At 35.4% G+C, this 21,945-nt stretch overlaps 1 protein-coding gene across 5 annotated transcripts in view; it reads right to left on the reverse strand.

The window, feature by feature from the left end:
* LOC143256416 (serine/threonine-protein kinase BRSK2-like) overlaps nt 1–21,945 on the reverse strand; it is a 92,465-nt gene that overhangs the window by 30,738 nt on the left and 39,782 nt on the right. For 3 of the 5 annotated variants that reach the window (XM_076513629.1, XM_076513630.1, XM_076513627.1), the window contains 6 exons: nt 9,175–9,260; nt 7,117–7,257; nt 6,764–6,914; nt 5,820–5,888; nt 2,648–2,791; nt 1,975–2,009 (listed from right to left, as the gene is read on the reverse strand). In XM_076513629.1, coding sequence (XP_076369744.1) covers nt 1,975–2,009; nt 2,648–2,791; nt 5,820–5,888; nt 6,764–6,914; nt 7,117–7,257; nt 9,175–9,239 — 605 coding nt within the window. In that variant the 5' untranslated portion in view covers nt 9,240–9,260. The remainder of the gene's footprint in view (nt 1–1,974; nt 2,010–2,647; nt 2,792–5,819; nt 5,889–6,763; nt 6,915–7,116; nt 7,258–9,174; nt 9,261–21,945) is intronic. The other 2 variants (XM_076513631.1, XM_076513628.1) reach the window with 1 other exon arrangement.

The following is a 21,945-nucleotide window of genomic DNA, read 5'->3' on the forward strand; positions in this document are numbered from 1 at the left end:
AACAAACACTACTATAGTAACATCAGATATACAACAAACACGAACTACTACAGTTACATAAGATATACAACAAACACTACTATAGTAACATCAGATATACAACAAACACGAACTACTACAGTTACATCAGATATACAACAAACACTAACTGCTACAGTAACATCAGATATACAACAAACACTAACTGCTACAGTAACATCAGATATACAACAAACACTACTATAGTAACATCAGATATACAACAAACACTACTACTGTTACATCAGATATACAACAAACACTACTACTGTTACATCAGATATACAACAAACACTACTATAGTAACATCAGATATACAACAAACACTAACTGCTACAGTAACATCATATATACAACAAACACTAACTGCTACAGTAACATCAGATATACAACAAACACTAACTGCTACAGTAACATCAGATATACAACAAACACTACTATAGTAACATCAGATATACAACAAACACTACTACTGTTACATCAGATATACACCAAACACTAACTACTACAGTTACATCAGATATACAACAAACACTAACTACTGCAGTAACATCAGATATACAACAAACACTACAAGAGTAACATCAGATATACAACAAACACTACTACAGTAACAACAGATATACAACAAACACTACTACACTAACATCAGATATACAACAAACACTACTACACTAACATCAGATATACAACAAACACTACCACAGTAACATCAGATATACAACAAACAGTACTACAGTAACAACAGATATACAACAAACACTACTATAGTAACATGAGATATACAACAAACACTACTACAGTTACATCAGATATACAACAAACACTACTACAGTAACATCAGATATACAAGAAACACTACTACAGTAACAACAGATATACAACAAACACTACTACACTAACAACAGATATACAACAAACACTACTACACTAACAACAGATATACAACAAACACTACTACAGTAACATCAGATATACAACAAACACTACTACAGTAACATCAGATATACAACAAACACTACTACAGTAACATCAGATATACAACAAACACTAACTGCTACAGTAACATCAGATATACAACAAACACTAACTGCTACAGTAACATCAGATATACAACAAACACTACTATAGTAACATGAGATATACAACAAACACTACTATAGTAATATCAGATATACAACAAACACTACTACACTAACATCAGATATACAACAAACACTACTACACTAACATCAGATATACAACAAACACTATTATAGTAACATGAGATATACAACTAACACTACTACAGTTACATCAGATATACAACAAATACTACTGCACTAACATCAGATATACAACAAACACTATTATAGTAACATGAGATATACAACTAACACTACTACAGTTACATCAGATATACAACAAACACTACTGCACTAACATCAGATATACAACAAACACTACTACACTAACATCAGATATACAACAAACACTATTATAGTAACATGAGATATACAACAAACACTACTGCAGTAACATCAGGTAGAAACACTACCTTTGTTTATAACAACGTTTCGACCTTCTTCGGTCATCGTCAGGTTCGCTCTTCTATGTAAAATATTTTCTCAACCCAAACGAGCCGTTTTTGCATATAAATTTCTCAACAAGTGGGTTTCTCGACATCACTGATTACTACCTTTGTTTGTCGCATCAGATTTATAACAAACATTAATAAAGTCAAACAGACAATAACTGTTTTCATTACGCATACACTAGATTCACATTAACAGGCAACTTATCCGATAACATATTTGTAAGGTGGAATTATTTTACGTGTGTATGTGTTTTAATAATATACTCACACACATACATCTAATATTTTTTATTATATTACTTGTAACAATGTGTTTGTGTGACTTTTTTGTTATTGTTGTTCTGAGTAAGAAATAATTAACATGGATATCGACAACTTACCCATTTATCCACGAGTGTTTTAGTACGTCTGACAACTGTAACAAAAACAGAAAGACTAAAGTAAGAGAACTGTGATACTGATGTCGGTACACGTCAGTAAATCATCTGTTATACAAACATTCAGCATTGGGTTTGTATTTTTGTGATAAATATTTTCGGTACGATTTTTGCTTAGGATTAAATTTAATATCTATTTTCTGTTGTTCGCGAACTGTTTTGAATCATGTTCACTGACATTTGTAATTATCATAGAATATTTTAATTATAAATCCTACAGTGCACAAATAGAACAACAACAGAATATAAAACTATGAAGCATAAACAAAAGAAGCAATAGGGCATAAACTCCACGAAGTAATAATAATAGAAAGAACTGAATATGGAAACTACGACTTAAAGAATTGAGTCAAAACTTCTGAATTACAAAGAAAAAATCGAGCACATGAAACCTTTTATATGTATATCTAAGTTAATCTTTATTTTTGATTTTCATATATATAAATTCTATTAAGTTTTCTGTATTCTGCAATTTTATAGAAAGTTAAATAACGATTCAGTTGTTTTCGACCAGCATGATTGAAGAGACAGTCAGGTAGGAACAGTTAAAACTCGCCTTAGTTGGCGTTCATATCAGCCTGATTGGATTAAGGTTTTGAAATGTAAGCTTACTTACCGTCATGCGTTTCTGCGGGTCTACTTCAATCATGCCTCTCAGTAGCTCCTGACATTCCTGGGGAACGAACTGGGGATATGGAACGCCCCTGCTTAACTTTTCCAACAGCAGTCGAAGATTTTTATCGTCGAAAGGCAGTGAACCCTAACATTAACAATAACGTTTCTTGCGTTAGTCTAATAACTATAACCTGCCAATATATCTAGTTTTGTTCGACAGCTAAACCGAAATTACTTATTTTTAAAAATTTATATTATGTAAACATTTTGATTGTTATCGTAAACAAAAGTGTAATTCGATTTTAAAACATATTTAAAAGACAAGTGAATGAATATTAAAATTCAAATAAGCAAAACAGAAGATGATAAGTAACCAAATCCTGCCACTTATGTTAGGCCTAATTTTTTACGTTTTCAAAAATCTCTCAAACCTAAAGCAGTCAACAATTCCCGTTCTCTCACTGAGCCCATATCTACAAACAGTTTTTATGGAGCTATTTAAGTAACCTATTTTCAAATCAAAATGAAATCAATTTTAAAGATAGAATTAAACAATAGATAAATTATTATGCCAGATTTACAAGATGTTAATTAGCGTGAAAAATATTTAATGTCTTTACAAGAGAACAATGATCAGTGTGAGAAACTTTCAATGTATTTGTGACAGGATAATTATCAGTGTGAAAAATTTTCACTGTAATAATTATGTTTCAAAAGATTCATTTGTGATTTTATGAAAGATAAATATTTTTATTAATTATGTAACGAAATGAAGTCACATCAGAACCACAGTTCTAAGATAACATGTAGAACATAAAGAAAATTCCACCTGCACGCCTGCCATACAACCACCACTGAGTAACAGTTGTAGGAAATATGAGGCACTCCCATGATTTTCATAGGTTAGAAAGAGCACTTTATGGTTAAAAATGCCTTAAGTGTTTAAAGAAAGTGACACATTGGAGGTTTATTGGTTTCATTCCCCTTTTCAGCTTTAAAATTACACATTTGTCTACTTTACTGATATCAGTTTACAATTTCACATAAATATCCTTATCCATGTGTGCTGCAATGAATTGGCAAATATTATTATACCCAACAGATTTATTGTATTATATTATACCCAACAGATTTATTGTATTATATTATACCCAACAGATTTATTATATTATATTATACCCAACAGATTTATTATATTATACCCAACAGATTTATTATATTATACCCAACAGATTTATTATATTATACCCAACAGATTTATTGTATTATACCCAACAGATTTATTATATTATATTATACCCAACAGATTTATTGTATTATACCCAACAGATTTATTATATTATACCCAACAGATTTATTATATTATATTATACCCAACAGATTTATTATATTATATTATACCCAACAGATTTATTGTATTATACCCAACAGATTTATTGTATTATACCCAACAGATTTATTATATTATACCCAACAGATTTATTATATTATATTATACCCAACAGATTTATTATATTATACCCAACAGATTTATTATATTATATTATACCCAACAGATTTATTATATTATACCCAACAGATTTATTATATTATATTATACCCAACAGATTTATTGTATTATACCCAACAGATTTATTATATTATACCCAACAGATTTATTATATTATATTATACCCAACAGATTTATTATATTATACCCAACAGATTTATTATATTATACCCAACAGATTTATTATATTATATTATACCCAACAGATTTATTATATTATATTATACCCAACAGATTTATTATATTATATTATACCCAACAGATTTATTATATTATATTATACCCAACAGATTTATCATATTATATTATACCCAACAGATTTATTGTATTATACCCAACAGATTTATTGTATTATACCCAACAGATTTATTGTATTATACCCAACAGATTTATTATATTATATTATACCCAACAGATTTATTATATTATACCCAACAGATTTATTATATTATATTATACCCAACAGATTTATTATATTATATTATACCCAACAGATTTATTATATTATACCCAACAGATTTATTATATTATATTATACCCAACAGATTTATTATATTATACCCAACAGATTTATTGTATTATACCCAACAGATTTATTGTATTATACCCAACAGATTTATTGTATTATACCCAACAGATTTATTATATTATATTATACCCAACAGATTTATTATATTATATTATACCCAACAGATTTATTATATTATACCCAACAGATTTATTTTTTATATTATACCCAACGGATTTATTATATTATATTATACCCAACAGATTTATTTTTTATATTATACCCAACGGATTTATTATATTATATTATACCCAACAGATTTATTATATTATATTATACCCAACAGATTAATTGTATTATACCCAACAGATTTATTGTATTATACCCAACAGATTTATTGTATTATACCCAACAGATTTATTATATTATACCCAACAGATTTATTGTATTATACCCAACAGATTTATTATATTATATTATACCCAACAGATTTATTGTATTATACCCAACAGATTTATTGTATTATACCCAACAGATTTATTATATTATACCCAACAGATTTATTATATTATACCCAACAGATTTATTATATTATACCCAACAGATTTATTATATTATACCCAACAGATTTATTGTATTATACCCAACAGATTTATTATATTATATTATACCCAACAGATTTATTATATTATATTATACCCAACAGATTTGTTATATTATACCCAACAGATTTATTGTATTATACCCAACAGATTTATTATATTATATTATACCCAACAGATTTATTATATTATATTATACCCAACAGATTTATTATATTATATTATACCCAACAGATTTATTATATTATATTATACCCAACAGTTCTTGAGTTTGGATACTAGAAGTATATAATCGGCCCGACCTCTGAGGCGTGGTGCCACTGAGACTTGCCTCAGTGGCTTCGCTCTAGGGCCGGTCCTAGAAAATATACATTTAAAACCGTTCTGTTAAAATAAATTATAAGCATTAATCCAAGTATCATACATTTAGACAAACATTTACTTCTGTACTTCTGAGGCAACCAATGATAAAGTATTAGAAGCTGTAAGTAAGAAAACAAAGAAAATATCTTACCACAATGAGAGCAAACGTTATAACACCACAACTCCAGACGTCCGCCCGTCTTCCGTCATATCTTTCTCCCTGTAATCACACATAACGGACGTTTCATTAAAAACGAGTTCCGAGTTCGAATCTTTTCTAGACATTAACCAGCATGAAGTCACTGTGGCTCAAAAAACTTTTCTGTCTGTTATTTAAATCAAATATCTTAGAATATTGAGGAATGCAAGAAAAGCCAATAACGATAGAATACCTCTAATAACTATAGAATATATCCAAAGACATTAAATTTATAATACTGAGAAATATATCATTACACACCAGTGGCTGAGCGGAAAGTTGAAGGGCTTATAACGATAAAATCCAGGTTTCGATAACCGCGGGTAGCACATCACAGATAGCTTATTGTGTAGCTTTGCACTTCGCAACAAATATAAAATATATCAATATTATAATAATTCAGTTATTTTGGGTAACCAATATATAACAATCAAGTTATGTATCCTTTGATGCAAAATTCAGAAATGTTATTTTAAAACTGTTAACACAAGCACATAAAAATAAAATACAGTAGAAGGGGGGGCATAATAATAGTACCAGATTTACAATAAGACCCGGACCAGATTTACAATAAGACCTGGACCAGATTTTCAATAAGACCCGGACCAGATTTACAATAAGACCTGGACCAGATTTACAATGAGACCCGGACCAGATTTACAATGAGACCCGGACCAGATTTACAATGAGACCCGGACCAGATTTACAATAAGACCCGGACCAGATTTACAATGAGACCCGGACCAGATTTACAATGAGACCCGGACCAGATTTACAATGAGACCTGGACCAGATTTACAATAAGACCCGGACCAGATTTACAATAAGACCTGGACCAGATTTACAATAAGACCCGGACTAACAGAAAAGGTTAAAGCTTATTTTGTCACACTCACCCGAATAACTTCAGGACTAGCATAATGTGGTGAGCCACACGAGGTCTCGAGCATGGACCCTTCCATCTGTAGAGAGGCCATCCCGAAATCCGCAATCCGGATATTGTTCTTATCATCCAGAAGTAAATTCTCCGGTTTGAGATCCCGATGGCTGCGGAAACAACGGATTATGTTCTCACTCACATAAACTTTAGCAAGATGACGTTTGTCTGACACGTGACCAATAACGTAATGCCGCATATGCTAGCTCAGGCTAAGATACAACCAAGACTTCCTGTATTTACATGCGCTCCTAGTGAACAAATTAAACCGAAAACGTTGTTATCGACACCAAGAATAAATTTACAACTTACCATATGCAGTGCTTATGACAAAAGTCTAAGGCGGATATAATTTGCCATAAGAATTTCCGTGCTTCTTTGGCCGGAAGACGCCCTCTTTTGAGTAGGTAGTCGAACAGCTCACCCCCAGATACGTGCTCAAGTACAAGGTAGCTGAAACAACACCACGAAGACACTTAACATATCATTCTGAAAAACATGAAAACTCGGAGCTCAGATGATCAGTTCCCATCCTAGAAACGGATGTTTTTACGATCATTCTCGCGATGTCACGTCTGCTCATCAGGAGTAGAGACTGACAGTTTGTAAGATTATTATTAAAATGTTTCTTTTTCACACTTCGAAAACCAACGTACTGTTCTAACTGAAATAACATTTACCAATACTGTGTTACATTAACAGACTACACTATGACATGTGCACACGTTAAGAGGCATATAATAATACACATAGTACCGCTAAGCCTAACAGAAGTGCTCGCCTTGTGGAAACATCTGGAACGAAGAATAATCACTTGGTTTCAATAACTGATACTCTTTATAATTAAATGAATACTTTTAGCAATATCGTTTTTAAAGTTATTGTTAATTAACTTGTAGTTCTATAAATCTTTACAGGTAATGTAAACGTCACTTCCTAGGTACAATATGATAATGTAAACGTCACTTCCCAGGTACGATATGATAATGTAAACGTCACTTCCCAGGTACGATATGATAATGTATACGTCACTTCCCAAGTACAATATTCTAACATATACGTCACTTCCCAGGTACAATATCATAATGCATACGTCACTTCTCAGGTACGATATGATAATGCATACGTAACTTCTCAGGTACGATATGATAATGTATATGTCACTTCCCAGGTACGATATGATAATGTAACGTCACTTCCCAGGTACAATACAATAATGCATATCAACACTTCCAAAGAACCACATGCTAAAGTATACCAACAGTAAATTTATTCTAACTGTGAATCTATTACAGCTAACCTGTAAAATAACAGAGTATATTAAAAATATGAATCTATTAAGGATACCTAACAGAACATTAATTTATTAGAATTAAGAATTGTTTACAGGTAACTTGTAAGACAATAATATTGTTGAATATCGTATTTAAGTCACACTTACAGATATTTATTGTTTTCACACACACCGTATAACTTCAAAAGGTAACTTGTAAGACAATAATATTGTTGAATACCATATTTAAATCACACTTACAGATATTTATTGTTTTCATACACACCGTATAACTTCAAAAGGTAACTTGTAAGACAATAATATTGTTGAATATCATATTTAAGTCACACTTACAGATATTTATTGTTTTCACACACACCGTATAACTTCAAAAGGTAACTTGTAAGACAATAATATTGTTGAATATCATATTTAAGTCACACTTACAGATATTTATTGTTTTCACACACACCGTATAACTTCAAAGGTAACTTGTAAGACAATAATATTGTTCAATATCATATTTAAGTCACACTTACAGATATTTATTGTTTTCATACACACCGTATAACTTCAAAAGATAACTTGTAAGACAATAATATTGTTGAATATCATACTTAAGTCACACTTACAGATATTTATTGTTTTCACACACACCGTATAACTTCAAAAGGTAACTTGTAAGACAATAATATTGTTCAATATCATATTTAAGTCACACTTACAGATATTTATTGTTTTCATACACACCGTATAACTTCAAAAGATAACTTGTAAGACAATAATATTGTTGAATATCATATTTAAATCACACTTACAGATATTTATTGTTTTCATACACACCGTATAACTTCAAAAGGTAACTTGTAAGACAATAATATTGTTGAATATCATATTTAAGTCACACTTACAGATATTTATTGTTTTCATACACACCATATAACTTCAAAAGGTAACTTGTAAGACAATAATATTGTTGAATATCATATTTAAATCACACTTACAGATATTTATTGTTTTCATACACACCGTATAACTTCAAAAGGTAACTTGTAAGACAATAATATTGTTGAATATCATATTTAAGTCACACTTACAGATATTTATTGTTTTCATACACGTCGTATAATTTCAAAACATGTGGGTGGTCAATAAGTTTCATGATTGCAATTTCACGCTCCACCTAGAAAAGTAATTTCGAATAACTGTCAACAGATGGCGAGATGGAATATGAGGTATATAACAGAACACATTAGCTTTACCGTTTTATATGATGCTAGAAATGTAAAACTAAGTTACATCAGCGTAAACTTTTAAGGTAAATAAATCAATATGCAACAATAGATTACAAGTAAAGAATAGTTAAAGCTTATACTGAAAAAACTAGCCAGTAATAATTTGTATTCATTGAAAACAAAATATGTAAAGAAGGAAAATGTGTTTGTTTGTTGTTCAACACATAGCTGCACAACGGGCTATATGTGCTGTGCCCATCACGGGCATAAAACCTGATTTAAGCCGTGAAAGCCTCCAGACATTCCGCTGAGCGGTTAGAGAGTATGGACTTAGTGTGTCTTTATTTAGTTTGAATTATACGACTAGTATCATGCTTCTAGAACTACTATGACGGTCCCCTGGAGTAAAACTGTAACCACAACAACAAGCGTATTTTTCATTATTTAAACATTGTACATGAACAATCATTGTTACTATTTGTTTCATTTATAAAGTTTGGTTTGAATTCCGCGCAAAGCTGCACAAGGACTATCTGCGCTAGAAACCCCAATTTAGCAGTGTATGACTAGAGGGAAGGCAGCTAGTCATCACCACCCACCGCCAACTCTTGGGCTATTTTTTACCAACGAATAGTAGGATTAACCGCTACATTATAGCGCCCCCACAGCTGAAAGGGCAAGCATGTTTGGTGTGACGGGAATTCGAACCCGCAATTCTCAGATTATGAGTCGAGTGCTTTAACTACCTGGCCATGCAGGGCCGACATTTATAAGGAAAAAAGCGCATGTAAAAACGTTTGTGCTTTTCTGACACTCACTGATTAATTGGAAAAAACTGGATTTAAAATTAAGATGTCCGTCTTAACACACCTTCCCTTCTCTCTATTTTGTCTATAAAATATTCTATAAAAAACAATCTGGAAGTTGAACAAGGTGCAGTGGAATCCAAAAAGTCCATGACGAATTCTCTAAATTCATATATTATTTCTCTCCATTCAACAATGACAGTAAGAGAACTTCACATCTTATGAATAAATAGTCCATTTGATACAATTAAGATAATCAAGTGAGCTTTCATTCTCAATGCGCTGGTTAAAATAGTACTTGCTCAGGGTTTTTAAACGTAAGCAGGTGTACATTAAACATTGCACTGGGAAAATCTAAATTACTGTTACTAGCTATGATCTTGTAACAATTATAGACATTTCTGGATTTAATGTAACACACACCCGACTGTCGCTTCTAGAGAAGCCTGTTTTAAAGTGACCATGAATACAGATACATTGAAAAAACACATGACTGTCGCTTCTAGAGGTATCTGTTTTAAAGTAACCATGAATACGGATACATTGAAAAAACACACGACTGTCGCTTCTTGAGAAGCCTTGTTTAAAGTAACCATGAATATTGATACATTGAAAAAACACATGACTGTCGCTTCTTGAGAAGCCTTGTTTAAAATAACCATGAATATTGATACATTGAAAAAACACATGACTGTCGCTTCTTGAGAAGCCTTGTTTGAAGTAACCATGAATATTGATACATTGAAAAAACACATGACTGTCGCTTCTTGAGAAGCCTTGTTTGAAGTAACCATGAATATTGACACATTGAAAAAACACATGACTGTCGCTTCTTGAGAAGCCTTGTTTAAAGTAACCATGAATATTGACACATTGAAAAAACACATGACTGCCGCTTCTTGAGAAGCCTTGTTTAAAGTAACCATGAATATTGATACATTGAAAAAACACATGACTGTCGCTTCTTGAGAAGCCTTGTTTAAAGTAACCATGAATATTGATACATTGAAAAAACACATGACTGTCGCTTCTTAAGAAGCCTTGTTTGAAGTAACCATGAATATTGATACATTGAAAAAACACGACTGTCGCTTCTTGAGAAGCCTTGTTTGAAGTAACCATGAATATTGATACATTGAAAAAACACATGACTGTCGCTTCTTGAGAAGCCTTGTTTAAAGTAACCATAAATATTGATACATTGAAAAAACACATGATTGTCGCTTCTTGAGAAGCCTTGTTTAAAGTAACCATGAATATTGATACATTGAAAAAACATATGACTGTCGCTTCTTGAGCCTTGTTTAAAGTAACCATGAATATTGATATATTGAAAAAACACATAACTTTCGCTTCTTGAGAAGCCTTGTTTAAAGTAACCATGAATATTGATACATTGAAAAAACACATGACTGTCGCTTCTTGAGAAGCCTTGTTTAAAGTAACCATGAATATTGATACATTGAAAAAACACATGACTGTCGCTTCTTGAGAAGCCTTGTTAAAAGTAACCATGAATATTGATACATTGATAAAACACATGACTGTCGCTTCTTGAGAAGCCTTGTTTAAAGTAACCATGAATATTGATACATTGAAAAAACACATGACTGTCGCTTCTTGAGAAGCCTTGTTTAAAGTAACCATGAATATTGATACATTGAAAAAACACATGACTGTCGCTTCTTGAGAAGCCTTGTTTAAAGTAACCATGAATATTGACATATTGAAAAAACACATGACTGTCGCTTCTTGAGAAGCCTTGTTTAAAGTAACCATGAATATTGACACATTGAAAAAACACATGACTGCCGCTTCTTGAGAAACCTTGTTTAAAGTAACCATGAATATTGACACATTGAAAAAACACATGACTGCCGCTTCTTGAGAAGCCTTGTTTAAAGTAACCATGAATATTGATACATTGAAAAAACACATGACTGTCGCTTCTTGAGAAGCCTTGTTTAAAGTAACCATGAATATTGACACATTGAAAAAACACATGACTGCCGCTTCTTGAGAAGCCTTGTTTAAAGTAACCATGAATATTGATACATTGAAAAAACACATGACTGTCGCTTCTTGAGAAGCCTTGTTTAAAGTAACCATGAATATTGATACATTGAAAAAACACATGACTGTCGCTTCTTGAGAAGCCTTGTTTAAAGTAACCATAAATATTGATACATTGAAAAAACACATGATTGTCGCTTCTTGAGAAGCCTTGTTTAAAGTAACCATGAATATTGATACATTGAAAAAACATATGACTGTCGCTTCTTGAGCCTTGTTTAAAGTAACCATGAATATTGATATATTGAAAAAACACATAACTTTCGCTTCTTGAGAAGCCTTGTTTAAAGTAACCATGAATATTGATACATTGAAAAAACACATGACTGTCGCTTCTTGAGAAGCCTTGTTTAAAGTAACCATGAATATTGATACATTGAAAAAACACATGACTGTCGCTTCTTGAGAAGCCTTGTTAAAAGTAACCATGAATATTGATACATTGAAAAAACACATGACTGTCGCTTCTTGAGAAGCCTTGTTTAAAGTAACCATGAATATTGATACATTGATAAAACACATGACTGTCGCTTCTTGAGAAGCCTTGTTTAAAGTAACCATGAATATTGATACATTGAAAAAACACATGACTGTCGCTTCTTGAGAAGCCTTGTTTAAAGTAACCATGAATATTGATACATTGAAAAAACACATGACTGTCGCTTCTTGAGAAGCCTTGTTTAAAGTAACCATGAATATTGATACATTGAAAAAACACATGACTGCCGCTTCTTGAGAAGCCTTGTTTAAAGTAACCATGAATATTGATACATTGAAAAAACACATGACTGTCGCTTCTTGAGAAGCCTTGTTTAAAGTAACCATGAATATTGATACATTGAAAAAACACCTGACTGTCGCTTCTTGAGAAGCCTTGTTTAAAGTAACCATGAATATTGATACATTGAAAAAACACATGACTGTCGCTTCTTGAGAAGCCTTGTTTAAAGTAACCATAAATATTGATACATTGAAAAAACACATGACTGTCGCTTCTTGATTAGCCTTGTTGAAAGTAACCATGAATATTGATACATTGAAAAAACATATGACTGTCGCTTCTTGAGAAGCCTTGTTTAAAGTAACCATGAATATTGATACATTGAAAAAACACGACTGTCGCTTCTTGAGAAGCCTTGTTTAAAGTAACCATGAATATTGATACATTGAAAAAACACATAACTTTCGCTTCTTGAGAAGCCTTGTTTAAATTAACTATGAATATTGATACATTTAAAAACAAAAGAAATGAAAACAAAAGTTCTGTAAAGAAGTAAAACTAAAAGAAACGTGATTTCTGATAGAAAATAATTATAGTGAACAAAGTGTATTAAAAACATACATAAGGGAAAAGAAAGCAAAACGAAGGTAAGAAAAAAACAGACGATAGGTAAACAAATCATATTACAACCTACGTCATCTAGAATAGCTCGAGCTGTTGAAGGAACTTCTTTTGATTTCCCAGATGTTTCAATGATCGAAAATCTAAAGAGAAGCGAGATATTCCCAGGAATTGGTGCGGCACAAGCTAGAAAATTTGATTTTTATTTTCTTTGAAGTGTAGAAAGTGAATCACATTTGTAATAAAATAATGGATACATAGCTATTGTATCTTGAAACTAGCTCTATAGACACAATACGTTGTTTTGTTCTGTGGCGTTAAAGCAACTACATAACCATTATAGTTGATGTGTAACTTACGTGACGTCAAACCAACTGCATGATAATTTTAGTTGATGTGTAACTCACGTGACATCAAACCAAGTACATAATAATTATAGTCGATGTGTAACTCGCGTGACGTCAAACCAACTACATAACCATTATAGTTGATGTGTATCTTATATGACGTCAAACCAACTACATAATAGTTTTAGTTAATGTGTAACTCACGTGACGTCAAACCAACTACATAATAATTTTGGTTGATGTGTAACTTATGTGACGTCAAACCAACTACATAATAATTTAATGTTTAATTATAAGAAACTGTTGCACGTTTTCGACAGAGATGTCAGAACGGATATATGTTTATTTTCTTATAAAATAACCGTGTTAGACGGATATATATATCTTCGTGACATGCAAATCAGGTGTTAAAATAACAATATCGCTTCAGAGTAACTTACTACAACTCTTATTCCAGACTAGTAACACAGAACCTGTTATTTCAAACCGAAGTCGCCATCAGTTGGTAGGTAGTGATTTATGAAAGGGTAGGTACTATTTGTCGGCTATAATCTGTGACACATGTTATTTAGCTATCTATTTAAAGATCTAAATAGCTAGAAACCCACATGTCTGCATCATTCGAGCCAGCCACGATACATGGCAGTACGGTGTTTTAAATCACTGATCATTAACCTCTGATCAAATCAAGCTGTCTTCATTAACAAAGTAATGAATATAAATAATTTCACATACATCTTTCTTGTAAAGATTAGAATGCATTGCTTTATCAGTTGGGTAACTCTGACTGTTAACGACACTTTCGGCCATAATACCAATAACATCATAGGGCCTAATTGGAAAATTTAGATTTGTCCTAATTCCTCATACTAAGTTAACAACAAAACGTAATGCCCATAATAAAAATAGATAATCCAAAATGATATATATCTAATATAACAATTTAACCAATAATGAAACCAACACTGAGAACGACATGATGTTCTCCATTGCACAACAAAATGTGATTTGTTTTGTTTCGGCAGATTATTTTGGTAGCTTCAAAGAGAAGTGATATTTTACTAGATGTGCCTTTACAAGTGAAAATGGTCGCTCGATTTGCAATCTATGGGCTGTGGTTTCGAAATGTGTCATTAAATATGCTCCCACTATCAGCCAGAGAGCGATATTTGATTAACGTAGCCAATGAGTTTGCCGTGGATGGTGTTGACTGGCTGCCTTTCTTCTAGTTTCTCACTTTAACATCAGGGACAGCCAGCGAAGATAGCTCTCGTGTAACAGGGACAGTTAAAGAAGATAGCTCTCGTGTAACGAAACGCGAATTAAACAAAGCAAACAAGCGAAGATTCATCAATGAATCCATTTGTTTATCACTATCCGTTCTGCGCGAGTTGTTATATCAGTTCGCATACAGTAACTTAGCCTGACGTATTTGGTTTCTTAAACCTGTCTGATGTGCAAGACTCATGTCATGGTCACCACGATCATTAAACGAATACGGCGTAAATAAACCATCGGCTCAGCGCTGATCAGTGTTAGGCTTAGGAAGATGCTCGATATGCGCTAAGCAGTAGACAGAATAAAATACAGTCAAGATTAGGTGAGATATTTCTTGTACTTTTTTTTTCTCAGTTCAAAGTTATAACAAATACTTTCAAAATTACCAGAATTCCATGAAAAAATGTGATTTTCTTGTTTATAATAGAATATTTTTATTACTACTACACTAAGAAACTTGGAAAATAAATAAAGGTACAGCGACAACAGAAAAGTGTTCATCTGCTTGACAAGAGTTTTTCTTCATTTATCGATCTGCGAAGATACGCGTGGAAACAGTGACGTCACATCCGTCTACTGAGCAGAGCCCGGCGTCAGTATTCCTATGTACACATTACACCCACAAATTCTCCACATCTTGGAATATGTTATTGTTTAACTGTATACGTTATGTTCTATCGCTTTTGTTGTAGAGATAGGAGCAAACTTCTAACAGGAGACATCCAGAACAGAGCGTGAAAATAGTAATCATGTGGTACGATAAGTGAACACAGTGAATACACGTTCAGAGATCGAAACACACGGTGAATACACGTTCAAAGATCTTCATACACGGTGAATACACGTTCAGAGATCGACACACACGGTGAATACACGTTCAGAGATCGAAACACACGGTGAATACACGTTCAGAGATCGAAACACACGGTGAATACACGTTCAGAGATCTTCATACACGGTGAATACACGTTCAGAGATCGAAACACACGGTGAATACACGTTCAGAGATCGAAACACACGGTGAATACACGTTCAGAGATCTACACACACGGTGAATACACGTTCAGAGATCTTCATACACGGTGAATACACGTTCAGAGATCGACACACACGGTGAATACACGTTCAGAGATCTACACACACGGTGAATACACGTTCAGAGATCTACATACACGGTGAATACACGTTCAGAGATCGACACACACGGTGAATACACGTTCAGAGATCTACACACACGGTGAATACACGTTCAGAGATCTACATACACGGTGAATACACGTTCAGAGATCGAAACACACAGTGAATACACGTTCAGAGATCTACATACACGGTGAATACACGTTCAGAGATCGAAACACACGGTGAATACACGTTCAGAGATCTACATACACGGTGAATACACGTTCAGAGATCTACACACACGGTGAATACACGTTCAGAGATCTACACACACGGTGAATACACGTTCAGAGATCTACACACACGGTGAATACACGTTCAGAGATCTACACACACGGTGAATACACGTTCAGAGATCTACATACACGGTGAATACACGTTCAGAGATCGACATACACAGTGAATACATGTTCAGAGATCGACATACACAGTGAATACACGTTCAGAGATCGAAACACACGGTGAATACACGTTCAGAGATCGACATACACCCTGAATACACGTACAGAGATCGACATACACCCTGAATACACGTACAGAGATCGACATACACGGTGAAGACACGTACAGAGATCGACACACACCCTGAATACACGTACAGAGATCGACATACACGGTGAATACACGTACAGAGATCGACATACACAGTGAATACATGTTCAGAGATCGAAACACACGGTGAATACACGTACAGAGATCTACATACACGGTGAATACACGTTCAGAGATCTACACACACGGTGAATACACGTTCAGAGATCGAAACACACGGTGAATACACGTTCAGAGATCTACACACACGGTGAATACACGTTCAGAGATCTTCATACACGGTGAATACACGTTCAGAGATCTACACACACGGTGAATACACGTTCAGAGATCTTCATACACGGTGAATACACGTTCAGAGATCGACACACACGGTGAATACACGTTCAGAGATCTACACACACGGTGAATACACGTTCAGAGATCGAAACACACGGTGAATACACGTTCAGAGATCAAAACACACGGTGAATACACGTTCAGAGATCTACACACACGGTGAATACACGTTCAGAGATCTTCATACACGGTGAATACACGTTCAGAGATCTACATACACGGTGAATACACGTTCAGAGATCGAAACACACGGTGAATACACGTTCAGAGATCGACACACACGGTGAATACACGTTCAGAGATCTACACACACGGTGAATACACGTTCAGAGATCTACATACACGGTGAATACACGTTCAGAGATCGAAACACACGGTGAATACACGTTCAGAGATCGAAACACACGGTGAATACACGTTCAGAGATCTACACACACGGTGAATACACGTTCAGAGATCTTCATACACGGTGAATACACGTTCAGAGATCTACATACACGGTGAATACACGTTCAGAGATCGAAACACACGGTGAATACACGTTCAGAGATCTACACACACGGTGAATACACGTTCAGACATCTTCATACACGGTGAATACACGTTCAGAGATCGACATACACGGTGAATACACGTACAGAGATCGACATACACGGTGAATACACGTACAGAGATCGACATACACAGTGAATACACGTTCAGAGATCGAAACACACGGTGAATACACGTACAGAGATCGACACACACCCTGAATACACGTACAGAGATCGACATACACGGTGAATACACGTTCAGAGATCTTCATACACGGTGAATACACGTTCAGAGATCTACACACACGGTGAATACACGTTCAGAGATCTTCATACACGGTGAATACACGTTCAGAGATCGACACACACGGTGAATACACGTTCAGAGATCTACACACACGGTGAATACACGTTCAGAGATCGAAACACACGGTGAATACACGTTCAGAGATCAAAACACACGGTGAATACACGTTCAGAGATCTACACACACGGTGAATACACGTTCAGAGATCTTCATACACGGTGAATACACGTTCAGAGATCTACATACACGGTGAATACACGTTCAGAGATCGAAACACACGGTGAATACACGTTCAGAGATCGACACACACGGTGAATACACGTTCAGAGATCTACACACACGGTGAATACACGTTCAGAGATCTACATACACGGTGAATACACGTTCAGAGATCGAAACACACGGTGAATACACGTTCAGAGATCGAAACACACGGTGAATACACGTTCAGAGATCTACACACGGTGAATACACGTTCAGAGATCTACACACACGGTGAATACACGTTCAGAGATCTTCATACACGGTGAATACACGTTCAGAGATCTACATACACGGTGAATACACGTTCAGAGATCGAAACACACGGTGAATACACGTTCAGAGATCTACACACACGGTGAATACACGTTCAGACATCTTCATACACGGTGAATACACGTTCAGAGATCGACATACACGGTGAATACACGTACAGAGATCGACATACACGGTGAATACACGTACAGAGATCGACATACACAGTGAATACACGTTCAGAGATCGAAACACACGGTGAATACACGTACAGAGATCGACACACACCCTGAATACACGTACAGAGATCGACATACACGGTGAATACACGTTCAGAGATCTACACACACGGTGAATACACGTTCAGAGATCTTCATACACGGTGAATACACGTTCAGAGATCGACACACACGGTGAATACACGTTCAGAGATCTACACACACGGTGAATACACGTTCAGAGATCTACATACACGGTGAATACACGTTCAGAGATCTACACACACGGTGAATACACGTTCAGAGATCTACACACACGGTGAATACACGTTCAGAGATCTACACACACGGTGAATACACGTTCAGAGATCTTCATACACGGTGAATACACGTTCAGAGATCGACACACACGGTGAATACACGTTCAGAGATCTACACACGGTGAATACACGTTCAGAGATCTACATACACGGTGAATACACGTTCAGAGATCGAAACACACGGTGAATACACGTTCAGAGATCGAAACACACGGTGAATACACGTTCAGAGATCGAAACACACGGTGAATACACGTTCAGAGATCGAAACACACGGTGAATACACGTTCAGAGATCTACATACACGGTGAATACACGTTCAGAGATCTACACACACGGTGAATACACGTTCAGAGATCTACATACACGGTGAATACACGTTCAGAGATCTACACACACGGTGAATACACGTTCAGAGATCTACACACGGTGAATACACGTTCAGAGATCTACATACACGGTGAATACACGTTCAGAGATCGACATACACAGTGAATACACGTTCAGAGATCGAAACACACGGTGAATACACGTTCAGAGATCGACATACACCCTGAATACACGTACAGAGATCGACATACACCCTGAATACACGTACAGAGATCGACATACACGGTGAAGACACGTACAGAGATCGACACACACCCTGAATACACGTACAGAGATCGACATACACGGTGAATACACGTACAGAGATCGACATACACAGTGAATACATGTTCAGAGATCGAAACACACGGTGAATACACGTACAGAGATCTACATACACGGTGAATACACGTTCAGAGATCTACACACACGGTGAATACACGTTCAGAGATCTACATACACGGTGAATACACGTTCAGAGATCTACACACACGGTGAATACACGTTCAGAGATCTACACACACGGTGAATACACGTTCAGAGATCTACATACACGGTGAATACACGTTCAGAGATCGACATACACAGTGAATACACGTTCAGAGATCGAAACACACGGTGAATACACGTTCAGAGGTCGACATACACCCTGAATACACGTACAGAGATCGACATACACGGTGAATACACGTTCAGAGGTCGACATACACCCTGAATACACGTACAGAGATCGACATACACCCTGAATACAGTACAGAGATCGACATACACGGTGAAGACACGTACAGAGATCGACACACACTCTGAATACACGTACAGAGATCGACATACACGGTGAATACACGTACAGAGATCGACACACACCCTGAATACACGTACAGAGATCGACATACACGGTGAATACACGTTCAGAGATCTACATACACGGTGAATACACGTTCAGAGATCTACACACACGGTGAATACACGTTCAGAGATCTACATACACGGTGAATACACGTTCAAAGATCTACATACACGGTGAATGCACGTTCAGAGATCGACATACACAGTGAATACACGTTCAGAGATCGAAACACACGGTGAATACACGTTCAGAGATCGACATACACGGTGAATACACGTACAGAGATCGACACACACCCTGAATACACGTACAGAGATCGACATACACGGTGAATACACGTACAGAGATCGACATACACGGTGAATACACGTACAGAGATCGACACACACCCTGAATACACGTACAGAGATCGACATACACCCTGAATACACGTACAGAGATCGACACACACCCTGAATACACGTACAGAGATCGACATACACGGTGAATACACGTACAGAGATCGACACACACCCTGAATACACGTACAGAGATCGACATACACGGTGAATACACGTACAGAGATCGACACACACCCTGAATACACGTTCAGAGATCGACACACACCCTGAATACACGTTCAGAGATCGACACACACCCTGAATACACGTTCAGAGATCGACATACACGGTGAATACACGTACAGAGATCGACATACACGGTGAATACACGTTCAGAGATCTATATACACGGTGAATACACGTTCAGAGATCTACACACACGGTGAATACACGTTCAGAGATCTACATACACGGTGAATACACGTTCAGAGATCTACATACACGGTGAATACACGTTCAGAGATCGACATACACAGTGAATACACGTTCAGATCTCGAAACACACGGTGAATACACGTTCAGAGATCGACATACACCCTGAATACACGTACAGAGATCGACATACACGGTGAATACACGTACAGAGATCGACACACACCCTGAATACACGTACAGAGATCGACATACACGGTGAATACACGTACAGAGATCGACATACACGGTGAATACATGTACAGAGATCGACACACACCCTGAATACACGTACAGAGATCGACATACACGGTGAATACACGTACAGAGATCGACACACACCCTGAATACACGTACAGAGATCGACATACACCCTGAATACACGTACAGAGATCGACACACACCCTGAATACACGTACAGAGATCGACATACACGGTGAATACACGTACAGAGATCGACACACACCCTGAATACACGTACAGAGATCGACATACACGGTGAATACACGTACAGAGATCGACACACACCCTGAATACACGTTCAGAGATCGACACACACCCTGAATACACGTACAGAGATCGACATACACGGTGAATACACGTTCAGAACTTGAATTCAGCATCATATTCTCTCTAGTGTACATCGTTACAACTTATCCCAAAGTACGATAAACATGATCATGGCCTTTCTGGTGGATATGGTGAAATATCGGTTGGATTGATGAAAGTGGATAAAAATATTTGAAAAGTTGATCTTTAAAAAGAATTTATGTATATATGTATCAAATTTCCTTTTCGGGCCTTCGATTCCCCTCG

The sequence above is a fragment of the Tachypleus tridentatus genome, chromosome 7 (assembly GCF_004210375.1).
Source record: "Tachypleus tridentatus isolate NWPU-2018 chromosome 7, ASM421037v1, whole genome shotgun sequence".
NCBI classification, from domain to species: domain Eukaryota; kingdom Metazoa; phylum Arthropoda; class Merostomata; order Xiphosura; family Limulidae; genus Tachypleus; species Tachypleus tridentatus.